At 41.3% G+C, this 15,363-nt stretch overlaps 2 protein-coding genes across 3 annotated transcripts in view; one reads left to right on the top strand and one right to left on the bottom strand.

Annotated features, from left to right (window-relative positions):
- LOC145397146 (tubulin alpha-1A chain-like) overlaps positions 1-7,489 on the top strand; it is a 45,340-nt gene extending 37,851 nt beyond the window's left edge. Inside the window, exons 7-8 of one of the 2 annotated variants that reach the window (XM_080270344.1) lie at positions 2,153-2,305; positions 6,482-7,489. In XM_080270344.1, coding sequence (XP_080126470.1) covers positions 2,153-2,305; positions 6,482-6,781 — 453 coding nt within the window. In that variant the 3' untranslated portion in view covers positions 6,782-7,489. Of the gene's footprint in view, positions 1-2,152; positions 2,310-6,481 lie in introns of both variants that reach the window. The other variant, XM_080270351.1, reaches the window with a different exon arrangement.
- Scsalpha1 (Succinyl-coenzyme A synthetase alpha subunit 1) overlaps positions 1-9,213 on the bottom strand; it is a 68,780-nt gene extending 59,567 nt beyond the window's left edge. The window contains exon 1 of the mRNA XM_080270874.1: positions 9,152-9,213. The gene's annotated coding sequence lies outside the window, so the exon portion shown is untranslated. The remainder of the gene's footprint in view (positions 1-9,151) is intronic.
- Positions 9,214-15,363: the final 6,150 nt, after the last annotated feature.

Genomic DNA, 15,363 nt, shown 5'->3' with positions numbered 1-15,363 from the left:
GTCAAATCAGTCATCATCACCCTGCTCTTCCCTTCCCTTCACTCTCTAATCAACCCACAATTTCTTGTCAGTTGACCTCAGTTTTCCTTTGCCATTCCCTTTTCAGGCAGAAAGGCAGTGAAGAGGGAGGGAGAAAGGGGGAATGGAGGGGGAGGGAGAAAGGTATGGAGTGGGAGCTATGGGAAAGGAGAGTGGAAATAGTGGGAAGGGGAAGAGAGTAAACGAGGTGGGAAGAGGAGTGAGCGGAGATAGGAAGGAAGGGTAGGGGAGTGGTGGAGAAGAGAGAAGTTATAAAGAGAATAGGTGCGTAGTGGGGTTAGTGGAATGGGAAGAGAGAGTGGAACGAGGAGTGGAAGAGAGGAATAGAGGAGAGAGTGGAGGAGAGGTGTGGAATGGAGAGAGGGGCAAGTATGTCGAACTTCCACCTAACACATTTATCGACGGTAAATCGAGCAATGGGATGGGGAAGCTTGTTCCCCTTCCCCCTTCTATCACCTTCCCTTCCCCATCCTAATCGTCTTCCCGTCCCCGACTTGAGCATTCTCTCTTAGCATTCTCTCTTCTCTACCCCTCCTCCATTGTCCCTCCTTCCTCCCCACATCATCGCTCTCCCCCTTCTCCTCGTCCTTGTATCTGCATTCCCACCCCCACCCGCATCTCCTGCCCCCCCTCCATCCTTAATCTTCTTATCTTATCCATTTCCCTTCCCTCCGAACCTCCCTTTCCATCCCCCTTCCCCACCCCAGTTCCCTTCATTTTCCAGTTTCACTACACACACTCGTATCCTTTATCATCACCTATTCATCTACCTGTGACACAGTTGTACGTCGAGCACATGTGATTAATGGGTTGATATACTGCATCTTTAGAGGACTTCTGGCGGAGCGTATATACTCTTTTTATTTTAACTTGGCCTAAAACTGTCATCTCTCCATAATGCTGAGTTGTAACAATATGGTATATTAGCACTAGATTATGATACTAGTGACGAAGAAATGCTTTTGAGAGCACTGTCTTATTCTAAGCTACAGGAAATAAGGCGCAAAAGGAAGAAAAACTGGGCCAAGTTAAGGTGAGAGAACGATAGTGTCCAGTAGCAATTTGTAGTCGGATGCCCTTCCTGACATCAACCAATGGCTCAATGCCCGACTCCTCGATTGATTGAAGCTCTTATGTTTATCTGTTTATGTATCTACCCATCTGTCTACTGTCGGACGCCTAATCCCAGAGTTCATCCCCAACAACAGTAATGAACTGAGGGGGGTAAGAAATACTGGCCATTAATTCCTTTACTGTGATAGATCTCCATTAGCTGCATGAAATTATTTGGAGGTAGGAAAAGTACCATTCAAAAATGCCATCATAGATACTGAGTTAAACATAAAAGTATTTGTAGTGTCATCACCAAGTACAGTCAACAGTTACAGGTAAAACAAATAGAAATCCATCCGAGTCATCCAGTGAGTCCCTGGTCCTATAAACATAATGCTATTTTAACACTAAGGCTCTTGTGACTCAGCTGATTAAGATAATCTGGAATTAGCTAGGATAGAATTCAAAAGTTTTCCCGATCTTGGGAAGGTCACTAATGGCAGTATCTCCTTCAGTTCGAAAAGTCTCTCTAACGTTGAATAAAATCGTCTGGAAATAGGATGATACGTCGTCTGATTGGTTAAAAGGCAGATGGTGAAATAACCCCAAACTATGAGACCCTCAGTCGTGGTATTACTCTGTTTACCTTTATTGGCTCTTATGCTTACTCTTAGCTGAATAAAATCATCTGGCATTCACATGGTACAAAATAATAGAACTGTCCTGTTCATGAGAAGGCTGACCACGTAACTTAATTTTATATATATATATTGCGGTCAGATGACTGTCTAAAAATACTATAACGCTTTTGCCCTAACATGGCCTAAAATTACCATCTATCCAATTTGAATACAGAGCAGTAACAACAGATCAGTGTTAATCATGAAGTGGTGTGAAAAGGATTTAGAGCCATTGCATTTTTTTTTTTCTTTTGCCACTGGGGTACCCTACATGAATTATGCAGCAAAAGGAATAAAACTGAGCTAGATTAGAGTAAAAACGGTATAGAGTTGCCCCTATCACAGGAAAACTAATCACGTACTTAATTTTTTGTGATCAGATGGTAAAGTGTGATCCCCGGCACGGCAAGTACATGGCCTGCTGCCTCTTGTACCGGGGTGACGTGGTGCCCAAGGACGTGAATGCAGCCATCGCCACCATCAAGACCAAGCGCACCATTCAGTTTGTCGACTGGTGCCCCACCGGATTCAAGGTGAGTTAGGAAACGGGACCTGTATGCACTATTTTACAACGTTCATTACAGGGAATCTGTATTGAAATGAATGACTGCGTTGGATGGTGGAAAACACACACACACACACACATCCTTCTGAGATAGAGTTGGTTGGAGATGGAGTTTGTATTAGGGTTATGTTCTTGCCCTCTAATTTGACCTTGGTCTTGCAACCCATAGACAAGGGTATTATCACAGCAATGAAGCATCTGTACTGAGAGGTTTATGTAAGATACGATGGTTGTGCTCGTGGACAAGGAGGAAATGGACAGTAAGGGGGAGAGGGCCTTGGCCAACCTCAAGGAGTATTTCCTCAAGTCTGCAATCTACAACTGGACACAGGTTTGGAGGGTACTCTCTGCACTCACACTTGAGCATGGTTGGAACAAGCTCCTTAAGTTTGAAGAGACCATTCCTGGCTTTACCAGCTTCGAAGCTCACGACTTTGTGTGGTGTATGGAAGCAGCAGAACAGGTGACTGAGAACATGATCCACAATTGGATGGAAGTGGATGAGGGAGACCCCAAGTACCAGACTCTGTAGCACCAGTCGAGCAGGACATTACTCCCAAGGTGGATGGAAAGCTGGTGACAGGGAGAGCTGAAGCTCCCGTTTCATCAGCCCTCAGGACTAGTTCCTAACCATCCCCTTTTGCTGAAGTCAGTGTTTCAGTAACATAAAGAATAGGCCAACATATCTCCAATGCAAGTTTAACTGTCAAGACCAAACTACATGCACATTACACACTACACTTTGTATTCAAACTTCAACCAAAATGACGTCATTTAACCAAGCCTCGGAGCCCCCGTGGGAGGGGGGGACCATAAGTGCCCTCACCATTCACCCCTCTCCAAGTGACGACCCAGCGAGATGCCTGGAGCAGCTATCTGATTCACTTCTTCATTTCTGCAACATTTTCATCCTTTCCTCTAGCTTTCTCGTTGTTGAGCACCATCTCTCCTCCTCTAATCCTAACCTTCTCCTCCTAACTGAGACCCAGCTGTCAGAGGCAACTGCTAGCAAATCCATCTCTGTATCCTCCTACTTTCTCTATACTCACTTCAATGCCAAAGGTGGCTGTTGCGTATATGTACGCAATGACTTATCTTGCTCTCGTGTTCCTGAAGTTGATTCTTCAGAATTGTCTACTCTCTGGCTTCGGCTTTCCTGTTGTTCTTTGACTAAATATATCTGTGCTGTTTACTTATCCCCTAATTCTACTGACTATGAAAAATTCTTTGACTATCTTACACATCTTATCCAGTTTTCCTTTCTCTGAAATCTCCATGCTAAGAGATTTCGGTGTTCACCACCACCTTTGGCTCTCCTCTCCTTTCACTGATCCACCTGGTGAACAAGCCTACATCTTTTCTATCCTCAGTGACCTAGAGCAGCTTGTACAGCACCCTACCCGTATCCACGACCGCCTTGAAGAGAGATTCAACATAGTTGACCTCTTCCTTCCAACTAAGCCTTCTGCTTACACTGTAAATCTTTTCTCTCCGTTGGGCTCCTCCGATCACAACCTTATTGCCTTAACCCGTCCTATCACTCCAGTGCAGCCTGTGGACCCTCCAAAGAAATGTCGGTTGTGGCTCTTTGGAGCTGCTGATTGGGAGGCCGTCAGGCAAAACTTCTTTGATTTTCCCTGGAATGATTATTGCTTCCATGGCCAAGAGCCATCTGAATGTGCCCTGCGCATTACAGTGGTTATTCTGTCAGGCATGGAAGCATACATTCCTTTCTCATATCCTTTGACTAATGCAAAAAAAAAAACTTGATTTAATCACGCTTGTTAGACAATGCTGTCCACAACAAGGAGAAGGCCTGCAGTAGGTACTGGAGCCAACCCACCTCTGCATCTCATCTTTCCTATCTTTCTGCCCGGAATCATGCTAAGTCTGTTCTTCGCGCTGCTAAAAATAATTTCATCTATACTAAATGCTCTCAACTCGAATTCTATCCGCTGTTTCTGGCACCTTGCCAAAAACCTTTTTAACAATTACTTTACTTCATCATCCTTTCTTTTTTCCACTCTGATGGCTCTGTAGCTATTACTTCTACTGATAAAGCGGAACTCTTTGTTCAGACTTTCTCCTCCAATTCCACCGTAGACGATTCCGGTGCTGTTCCTCTATCACTTCACCCGTCTAACTTCCTTATGGCTGACATTAAAATTTCTTCTGCTGATGTATTTTCTGCCATCACTGCCCTCAATACTAACAAGCCATATGGACCTGATGGGGTCCCTGCTGTTGTCCTCAAGATCTGTGCTTCTGTGCTTACACTTTGCCTAGGTACACTCTTTCGCCATTGTCTATCAACTTGCACTTTTCCTTCTTGCAGGAAGTTTGCTTTCATTCAGCCTGTCCCAAAGAAGGGTGACCATTCCCAACCCTCTAACTATCACCCAATCGCTCTAACATCTTGTATTTCAAAAGTTTTTGAGTCTGTTCTTAACAAAAAAAAAAAAAACAAAAAAAAGTTAAAGCATTTTTCCTGTCAACCTTCTTTCTGATCGTCAGTATGGGTTCCGCCAGGAACTCTCCACTGGTGGTCTTCTCACCTACCTTTCAGACTCCTGGTCATCCTCTTTTTGGGACTATAGCGAAAGCTTTGCCATTGCCCTTGACATCTCAAAGCCTTTCGACCGAGTCTGCCATAAATCTTTAATTTCCAACCTACCCTCTTATGGTGTCTATCCTTCTATCTGTGCCTTCATCTCTAGTTTCCTTTCTGGTCGTTTTATAGCCGCACTTGTAGACGGCCACCATTTTTCTCCTAGAACTATCAATAGTGGTGTTACTCAGGGCTCTGCCCTATCTCCAACTCACTTCCTTTTATTCATCAATGACCTTCCAAGTTGTACATTTAACCCTATCCACTCATACGCTGATGGCTCCACCCTTTCCCTTTCCATTTGCTTTCTGCAGCGTCCATCTCAGTTGTTACTTCAGCAAACAAGGGATGAGGCTATGGCATACCTAATGTCTGACTTGACTCATATCTCTGATTGGGGTAAAAATAACCTCCAAAACTCAGTTCTTACATCAATCAACCCGACAAACTCTTCCACAGGAGTACCCTCTAATTTTTTAACAATATCTAGCTCAATCCTGGATCATCCTTAAACATACTTGGGGTTTCATTCTCTCGGGATTTATATTTGAAAGAACATATTACCTATTTTGTAAAATCTGCTTGCAAGAGATTGGGTGTGCTAAGCCAACTCCTTACGTTCTTTACCCCTGCACAGTTGCTGACTTGATACACAGGTTTTATTCGCCCCTGTGTAGAGTACAACTTTCAAGTGTGGGAAGGCTCCCCACACACGGCTCTTCTCAACAGAGTGGAGTCACAGGCTTTTCGTCTCATTAACTCTCCTTCTTTTACTGGCCTCCTTCAACCTTTGTCTCTTTGCTGCACTGTTGCATCTTTCTTTCTTTTCTGTCGCAACTTCAGTGGTCGCCGCTCCTGTGAACCATCTGCTTTCATCCCTCCACCTCAATGGCGGACACATGAACCCTTCTAGCAACAAACTCTCATCCCTTTTCTGTCCAACTCTCTAATGCAAGAGTTAACCACTACTCCCAGTCCTTCATGTATGCAACAGGTCAACTGTGGAACTATCTCCCTCTGTCTGGTTTTCCTACTGCCTACAATCTGCAGTCTTTCAAACGCAGTGTGCCCAGGTATACTCATCACTCACCACCATCCCAGTTTGTCTGCTGAGTCAAGTGCTGACCTCTCTCCAAACAGTTCTTCCAGTAGACCCATGCACTCACAATGGGCTAAAATAACAGGCAGTTTAAATCTAACTTCTTAGGAGGAGTATACTTGTCAGTGAATTTTTTCAGTGGATAAAGATTGAGAGAATAGGGACTGGAAATCATTCATTTTGTATGTTTACTGAATGAATGGAGGACACCAGTAATCTTTTGTATGGATTTTTTTGTTTTGTTTTATTCATTTCTTTTTTCTTCCCTTGTTCTGTTATTTTAAAAGTAAAATGTTCAGCAACCTGGGTACCTACACAAGCGAATCTCAGCAACTTGGGTATCTGCACAAGCGAATCTTGTGGCCCTTATGTACAACATTGATTTATTCACAGATGTTTTGCAACATAACCTGATAATATTTAATTTCCCCTAACAGGTAGGCATCAACTACCAGCCTCCTACAGTAGTGCCTGGTGCTGACCTTGCAAAAGTGCAGCGTGCTGTCTGCATGCTTTCCAACACTACTGCTATTGCTGAGGCGTGGGCACGGCTTGACCACAAATTTGACCTCATGTATGCCAAGAGAGCCTTTGTCCATTGGTATGTTGGTGAAGGTATGGAGGAAGGTGAGTTTTCAGAAGCACGTGAAGATCTGGCTGCTCTGGAAAAAGACTACGAAGAAGTAGCCATTGACAGCATCCTTGATGGTGAAGATGAGGGTGAAGATGAGGTGTAAAGAGGAGATGGGGTGAGGTTGCTATGCTAGGCACCTCCCTTGCCTTCCACATAGACACTTTGAGCCTACTGTGTCCGCTATTTGAAACGTGCCATCTCGCCCTTCTGTTGGTTGCCTGGCTCGAGCTCTTAACACATTTCTTGTTTGCTTGAGGCAGTGAGATGCGAGGTTGCTAGTTGTTGCACGCAACATGCAGCACACAGTACGTCTGAACTTGCACTTTTGGGCAAATATTACTCAGAAGGAAAGATGGTTTAAAATCATTCTCACACAATACCCGCATTCCTACTCATGGTTTACCAGCACAAAATTATCGATAAGTTCACAGACTATAATGTTGGTTCAATGGAATATTAAACATTAATGAATAAGTTTGACTAGATGAAACTTGAAGGAATTATTTATATTGCTGTGATGCTCTGTAACTTCATATTTGCTGTACAGTACTTTGTGCCTTGTTAAAAGCAGAGGAAATGGCAAAACACCAGAAAAATTGCGAGAAAAATCAAAAGACATGTAAGCTGGAAAACTTAAGTCATTATTCTAAGCTTGCTGGCAGCAAATAAACTTACCATCCCTCTAACTACAAGTCACTCCTAAAACAATTTTGCCTCAGTTTAGTTTGGTGTATCGTGCTTACTGGAGTTTTGTAAGTTGAAATATAAGGGGCTTACCAAATATTGCCAATAAATGCACTAAATTTGCACTGAATAATTGTATTTATATCCTTACTCTTCCTGACCTGCATTCAGGATTCACTGTAGGGTGAAGGCTTCTCCTTTCTAAACTTGACCTGTTTTTTAGACAAACATCCCCTTTAGCAGATGAAGCTATTAAAATCTCAGTGACAGCGTTTAGCAAAAAAAGAAAAAGAAAAAACTACCTTTGTGGCATGGACAGACATACAACCACAGTATACTGTATACGTGAAACCAACTATCTCTTCACAAAGGTAAATGAGAAGTGGCTGGTCTGTAGTAATTAAAGAAATTGGTAAATTTTTACTTTTACTCCCGCACGCCATTTTTGCATGGAATTTTCATTTTCCTAGTATTTTCAGTGTAATTCATTTTAATTTGACCTTCATTTCTGTCGGAAATCACTCGTTTTTGAGTTACACCCCCCCCACCCCCAATGTTTCATTGTTGAACAGGAGGTTCTGGCAGGTTGGATTACGCAAAAACGAGTGATTTCCGACAGAAATGAAGGTCAAATTCAAATGAATTACACTGAAAATACTGGGAATATGAAAATTCCATGCAAAAGCCTAACCTTGTTGAAATAAACCTAACCTAACCATACTTAAACCGGTAAATTTTTAGAAGTGGACAGTACACCCCCTTGGTAGTGCAATATATTTTTCTGGCAGTTTTTGATGCGATATCGAATGTTTCTGACCTTCATTTTCGTCGGAAATGCCTCATTTCCCCTCTTTTCCAATCATGAACTTTGATTGGACAAGTAGGTGAAATCAAGCATTTTCCCAAAAAAGTGAAGTAAAAAACTCAATCGCATCAAAATCCACCAGAAAAATATAATTTTAAGCTTCTTATCGACCTCGTTTTAACTGGGGGCTCCGCCCCCAGACCCCCCAGCCTGGCCGTGTTTCCTAACTGGGGGCTCCGCCCCCAGACCCCCTTACATTAACCTAACCTAACCTAACCTATCCTAGGGGAATGCTTACCTAGAGATACGATGGTCCAGGACGAAAGTCGTCCGTTCCTTGCGTCTTTTCTTGGTCTTATTCAAATAAAAAGTATGCCTACACCGCCAGATCTTGTCTTTTTCTCTAAAAACTAAGTCTGTATTATGTTCTGGTCACTTTGGAGCTGTAGATCTAATTACTTCATGGTCTTTCAAGAACGATATGGCACTATCTTCGTTTTCATAAAACGTAGCGAAAGCTTTCATGTAATTTAACTCGCACCAGTTACAGACCACCATAGCGCAATGACTTAGTTCTGGGGACTGACGAAGTTTCAAAATTTGAAATTCGAGGGGAAATGAAAAGGATGCACTTGATTGGCTATTGTCTATTGAATGTGATTGGTTGAAGCCGACTTACTTGCCCAGTTCCACCCACGCAGCGGTAACGCACGTACTAACACACACCCTACCCTTACTAACGCACGCACGAACACACATAATATCCTAGCCTCCACTCCGTCAACATGTCCGCCCGCCTCTGTCAGGTACATTAGTTAGTGGTTAATTAAACTAGTAAAATGAAATTTGCGACGGGTAGGACACACTCTGCGTTGCTAAGTATCATATTCAAAGTAAGATAATGGAAGAAAATGTGCCCGGTGCCGTACGGGAGTAATTATACAATAATACCAAAACTATAAATATAAAAAGCAAGCGACATACCAAGAAGTCTTCATTCCCGGGGGTCAGTTGGCTGTCATTGTTTTGTTTACGAGTCAGCTGTGCGTTCCGCGGGAGTCAATCTCGTCTTGTGTACTGTTCTTATGCATGTCTATAAAATCCGCTTCAAAATGAAATCTTACTTACAAAACTGTAATGTAACATGAATAATAAGCTTAATGTTAAGGAAAATCATATGGGTCATCTCAAAGTTTCTGAAGTCCAATCCCCAAAACGAAGATAGGTTATTTGGAAGTCGTCACTTTATTGGTATTTCCGCCAAATATCATGCTTACAAAATGAAATACCAGTGATCAATATCAATGTTCTCACAAATAAAATACATACCTAGGAGTTGGCAGCTAAATCGTCTATCTATGCCACTGAGACGAGGGATTCATTTACAACTTGCTGTACAAAAATGCCTCCAATATTTCGAGTCGCGAAGGTCTACAAGTGCATTGCCAAACGTAAGATGTTTAACAAACCATAACCTGGCATGTTAATGGCTAGAAGTATGACAAAAATCCACCAAAAGTACTCAATAAAATAATCTATTACTGGAAAAATAATCGATTACAATATTTTTCTGGCGAGTAATCGAAGTAATCGATTACAAATAATCGATTACGCCCACCCCTACCCACAACAGTGTTTGAGTACCATGTAAAGTAGAAAAGGGCTAAGGACTGACCTCTATTACATGCCCACCTTTACCATAAATTCCTCCCTCTCAATACAGCCCACTTTCATTCTCAAGCTATCATAAAATTTCTTGGTATTGAAAAGAATAAAAATTATAGAGTAGTCTCCAAAAGTCCACACACATACACACACACACACACACACAAACTATCAGGTACCAGGAAACTATCTGCAGTGTGCCCTTTGTAACTGAATGCACTCAAACCATCACATTATAATGATTATACTGTACTGTCTGCTTGCATTCCTCCACCTCTACGACGGGCGCGTAGCACCTGTCTGGCAGCAAACTCTCATCACTTTTCTGTCCAACTCTCTAATGCAAGAGTTAACCGTTACTCCCAGTCTTTCATTTATGCAACAGGTCAGCTCTGGAACTCTCTCTCTCTCTCTCTCTCTGTATTTCCTGCTGCCTATGATCTCCAGTCTTTCGAATGCAGTGTTTCCAGGCATCTCAAAATGATCGGATCTTGAATTTGGCTCTCTATTGTATTTTGTTTTTCTCTTGGAGGGAACTGTTGTGGGCTCATGGCCTTTGGTTCCTTCTTCCTCGCATAAAAAAACTGACTGTATTTCAAATTCTGATTTCGTATTGTTTATAAAGGCTCCAACATTCTTGCATCCACTAGTCCTGGTCACCTGATGGAGGTTCTCCATGCTGCTCGATCTCTGGCAGCCTCCTTATTCAGTCCCCTATCCCTAAGATTACTCTCTATAACCTCATTCCAGGCCTATTTTGGCCTGCATCTCTCAACTCTGCCCGATGGATATAACCCAAGATTATTTTTCCTGGCTGTGGGGTCTCAAGAAAAAAAAAAATTAAAATCGTATTGCATACTTCATTAGCTGAAAGAAAATATTACCAGTTATTAAGGAGAATGCAGCCCTTCAGTGAACAGGTTGCATAAAAAATTTGGTGGTTTGGAACACCTGGTACAGTTATGCTTCAATGCTGAAGGAAACTGCTTTCAGAACTTGGCTCAACTAGGGTTAGACTGAAATGAGGTGAAGAAAATATCTAACTCCACTTAAATTGGTTCATTAATAATGTAAATAATGTACTGAAATTATTCTAGGGCCACAGAGTAGTGATCATTTTGTACTTATTTGTCTGCTTATTATACAGTACTCCAATACATTGCTGGGAGTATAATGGTGAAGAGAGAGTAATTTTGAGTAACAACTGTGGAGCAGTCCCTATGGAGTTAAACCTACTGTGAGCAAAGTTTGGAATTATTCCATATTTCTGAACTCTATTTTGATCTTGAAGGAGATAGTATTTATCATCTCTAAGGAGGTCTGAACACACAGAAGGAAAGGCCATAAAAGTCACTTATTCCTAGTACAAATTAATATTAGGTCACACTTACAGGCTTATTCATGATTACCATTTTTTATTATTATTATTATTATTTTTTACAACATACCTTCTTTTTTGATAAGGGCCAAGGCATTGACCCTAGGTGGAGGACTTTGATTTTGGAGCGTGTAGCATTTTATGACTGGAGACCCTTCCTGATGTCTACCAATGGGTGGATTCAAACCTCTGACTCTTTGGTCAGAGCGCTTTGACCCACTGAGCTATGGCTGCTATTTATTTTTATTTTTATATCTGATTACAGTATAAAGGACTGCGCTTGCTTCAAGGGTCCAGTCCATGATTATGTATGAGTTTTGAGTTCTAGTACAAGTTTATCAAGAATCTGGGAGGAGAGTGGAGCATGTAGACATGGGTTAAGTAATTATTACCCCCAACTGACCAGCGTTTCCATCCAATATGTCTAAGAACGAGATTCAAGGGACGGGAGATGAAAGAGTACAACAATCATGCCTATGGCAAGGCCAGGACAACTGCTTAGTGGATTTCACTCTAACAATATACAGTATATACATGTCTGTGGTAAGGAACTGCTAAGTAGATTTCACTTTAACAATACAGCTTCTTTCCCCTTAGGCTAGTAGATTCAGGGTGGTGGCATCTTTTATGCGATGACCTTACAACAGGGTTGTCCTTAAAATTTGATGCAGTACATAATATGCTCCCAAAGTGCAGACTGTTACACTATAAGAGAAAACTCAACTGTAAAGTATTCATCGGTATTGAAGTACATGCAGTGGTTGCACACTACCATTGAGTTTTACTATTGGTGGCTATGAGTCAGCTATAGCTACTGAGAATGACATTCAGGTCATCTAACGTAACGCAACCCCAGTGCGTTATCTAACCTAGTTTTAAATTCTCCCAGTGACTGACTGTTAGGAAAGCTATTATTACCCAAAAATCTTTCTTATTAAAAGTGTTGTTTAAGATGCATCCACCTAAGGTGTAATGTTCAATCTGATTTTGATTTCCTATGTACACACATTCAAAAAATTATCATTACAGGGGGGTCCGATGAGTTTCATACTGAACAATCCAGCTGTCTCGGTAGGGTTGGAGGAAGGCTCTTAGTAAATGTTTCATTCGTGGTGTCAGTTTTTAAAACGCAGATGTAACAATAGTTTTTTTAATGTGTGTACGTAACTGTTAATTTTTGAGGTTGAATGTAATATGCCATTTGGCTGTCGAATTAGAAAGCATATTAATATCTGACTGCATTCCCCCCCCCCCCCGACTCTGGGCATAGGCTTCACAGCCTGCTATCAAGGCCCAGCAGTCCTCCTACATACCATACACCTCTACATATCACCACTTCGGCGCTAACACCCACCGTCCATATTGAATACATGCTAGGGTATATGTGAGTGAGGTGGAGGGGTTAAGAGGGAGGGGGAGGCCGAGGATGAGATGGAGGGATGGGGTGGAGAGGTATATGAGAGAGGGGGGTGTGAGTTGGGAGCAGGGCAGTGAAATGGTGGGGGACAGGGCAACTTGGAGGCGATTTGTTTGTGGCCACCCCAAACGGGATTGAGGCGACTGGCAATAGATAGATAGATAGACAGACAAATGAAAATGTTAGAATGAGGGAGAGAACACTATGTGCACAATAATGATACTGTACTTGGACACTGAGGGTGTTAATGAAGTGATGTGTATGGGCAGGCTAAGATGATTTGGACAGGTGGAGAGGATGTTTGAGAGTAACTAGATGAAAAACTGTAAAGTTACAACCACAGATGGTACAACTCCTGATTCCTGCGAGAAAAACAAGGGTTATGGGATGTGACTAATTAGGGAACTCATGATTAAGAAACTTGCCAGGGATGATGTGGGAGACTGTGCAAGTTGGAAAGTGGCTATCAGGTAAACATGGATGGCCTTTGCACACATGGCATACTGTTTTTAAAAATCCAGTGTTTGAATGTAATATGATTTACAATACAGGAAGTTAAAATCAGAATAAATACAATCAGCATTAACAGAACCTGGAAGCTCACACACCCACAGATACATTAAAATTGGATTTAAGCAAACAAATGAAAGCATATGTATTGTATAAAAGTGTATTGGGGTTCAAGTAACAGGAATTATTGTACAAAAAAACTGGTGTGCACACTCCTCACTCAAAAATACCTTATTCATAATATAAAAATGTTAAGAACATAACAATTATGGAAATATGGAATGAATAACAGTACACTAATAAATAATGACAGAATCATCAAAACAATACCACACTAGATGATGAGAAATCATACTCATTGTTATGATTCCATGTTACAAAATGGAAATCAGATCACTTCTGAACATTCCACACAAAGCACAGTAAAACCTTAAAATAGCAATACTTAAAATGCCCTGCCTCCAATACAGTACACATACAGTACAGAGCTAAGGTTTACATCATAGTATCACTGGAAATTCTGCATAATATTTCTTTTTTTAAACAAACAATACCCTAAAGTACAGTACAAGTACTTAACCTATGAAAAGTACAAATTTAACAAAATGTAATAAATATGGGAAACCTCTTCATATATAACAAATATCACCATCATTTTCCTAACTCTGTTTCTCTTACTGGTTATACACAGTGGGTAGACTTACGATTCTGATCCCTTTTGCTACATAAACCAAAGAGTGATGTCCTATGGATTCAAATCTCAATGATTTCTTTATTTCCATGTCACAACAGCGATAAGGCTGTGTGTATCCTACTGTAGGTGGTGGACAGTAAGGCTGGCACAGCTATATACTGTACTATTACAAGAGGGAAGGGTTTCCAGGACCCTGCTCCTGACTCTCAGAGATGTATTTAACAACATGCAATAAATATGAGGATAGTACAGTATACTGTACAGCACTATACAGTATTTTCTCCTAGATTCCAGTGATAAGAGACACTATTCTGTCTGTCTCTCTCTCTCTCTGTCCAGAAGCAAAGGGGTCTGGGGGTGAGCTACTAAGTTCCGACATTTGAGATACGCATGACCAGCTGTGCTTGCCTCTCAGTGATATTCTGTTAACAATAAACCTTAACCATCCCTTGAATCAAAACTTGTACAAACCCCATCTATAGTAGTTGGGGCTACACTACCAGGAATCATTTGGTTATTGTATAGGTTCACCATCCATGTGTCTGGCCTGTCAGTATCAGTCAGTGTACAGCCACCTGAACCTAGCAGTACATCAAATGAGCAGATGGTGGGCATCCCCACCTACCACTTGAGAAGACAAAGAAACAAAACCAGCACATAAGTTCCTTCACCTCTCTCTGTTCTGTGAATAAAAATATTTTGCTATCATATCCATAGTGTAATCTAGCACAATCATTCATGCACATATCACTAAAGCATCAAATCCAGCTTTAAAACAATTTGCCATTAAATTCAATATGAACACAGTATGCACTCAATGTTATACAGTATCTTAAATGAATTCTTAATACAAGGAGTAGTTGGGTTTTATGGCTCACATAATGCCACTCAGGGATGAGTGAGGGTGGTCACTCTTAACTTGAAAGTCAGGACCAACTTGCCTAGCCCCAGGCTCCTGTGCTCTCATGGGCAAACGCAAGAGTAGATGATGAATGAATGAATGAATAAACGAATGAATGAATGACAATTTCCTGATTTGCCTCCAAACACAAGAACATCAAATATGTTTATTAATAAGTATCATGGTCTACGTTAGTATGGAAGCACCAGGAGAAAAGAATCCTCAATACTGTGGCTGAACACTTGCTTGGTAATGTTGCTTTACAGAAAGCATAAGAAGACTAAACAATTGTATATCACACTACTGCAATGCATACTCATACAACTTAATTATTTAACACAATGATTTTGCTCTTAACATTCATCAGAAATCAGCTGGATTCTCATCCATGAAATATTAATTTATCACTCTTTTACCTTTTTTTTTTTTTTTCTTTTTTAATAACAGAACAGAAGAAGGAGAAACAAATGAATAAAAAAATAATCCATACACCAGATTACTGGGATCCACAGTTCATAAAATATCTGTAACAGCTGGACTTGAACAGCTGTAGGCTGAAGTTTAGGGGGAAACAACTCCAGGGAAGTGAGTTCCAGAGAGATGCAGTTCGGGGAATAAAAGAATTCTGATA

This window comes from Coenobita brevimanus, chromosome 5, assembly GCF_032717465.1.
Source record: "Coenobita brevimanus isolate Jiangsu-jjx chromosome 5, ASM3271746v2, whole genome shotgun sequence".
Taxonomy (NCBI): domain Eukaryota; kingdom Metazoa; phylum Arthropoda; class Malacostraca; order Decapoda; family Coenobitidae; genus Coenobita; species Coenobita brevimanus.
The sequence above is the reverse complement of the archived record's forward strand: the minus strand, read 5'-3'. Positions and strand labels throughout refer to the sequence as shown.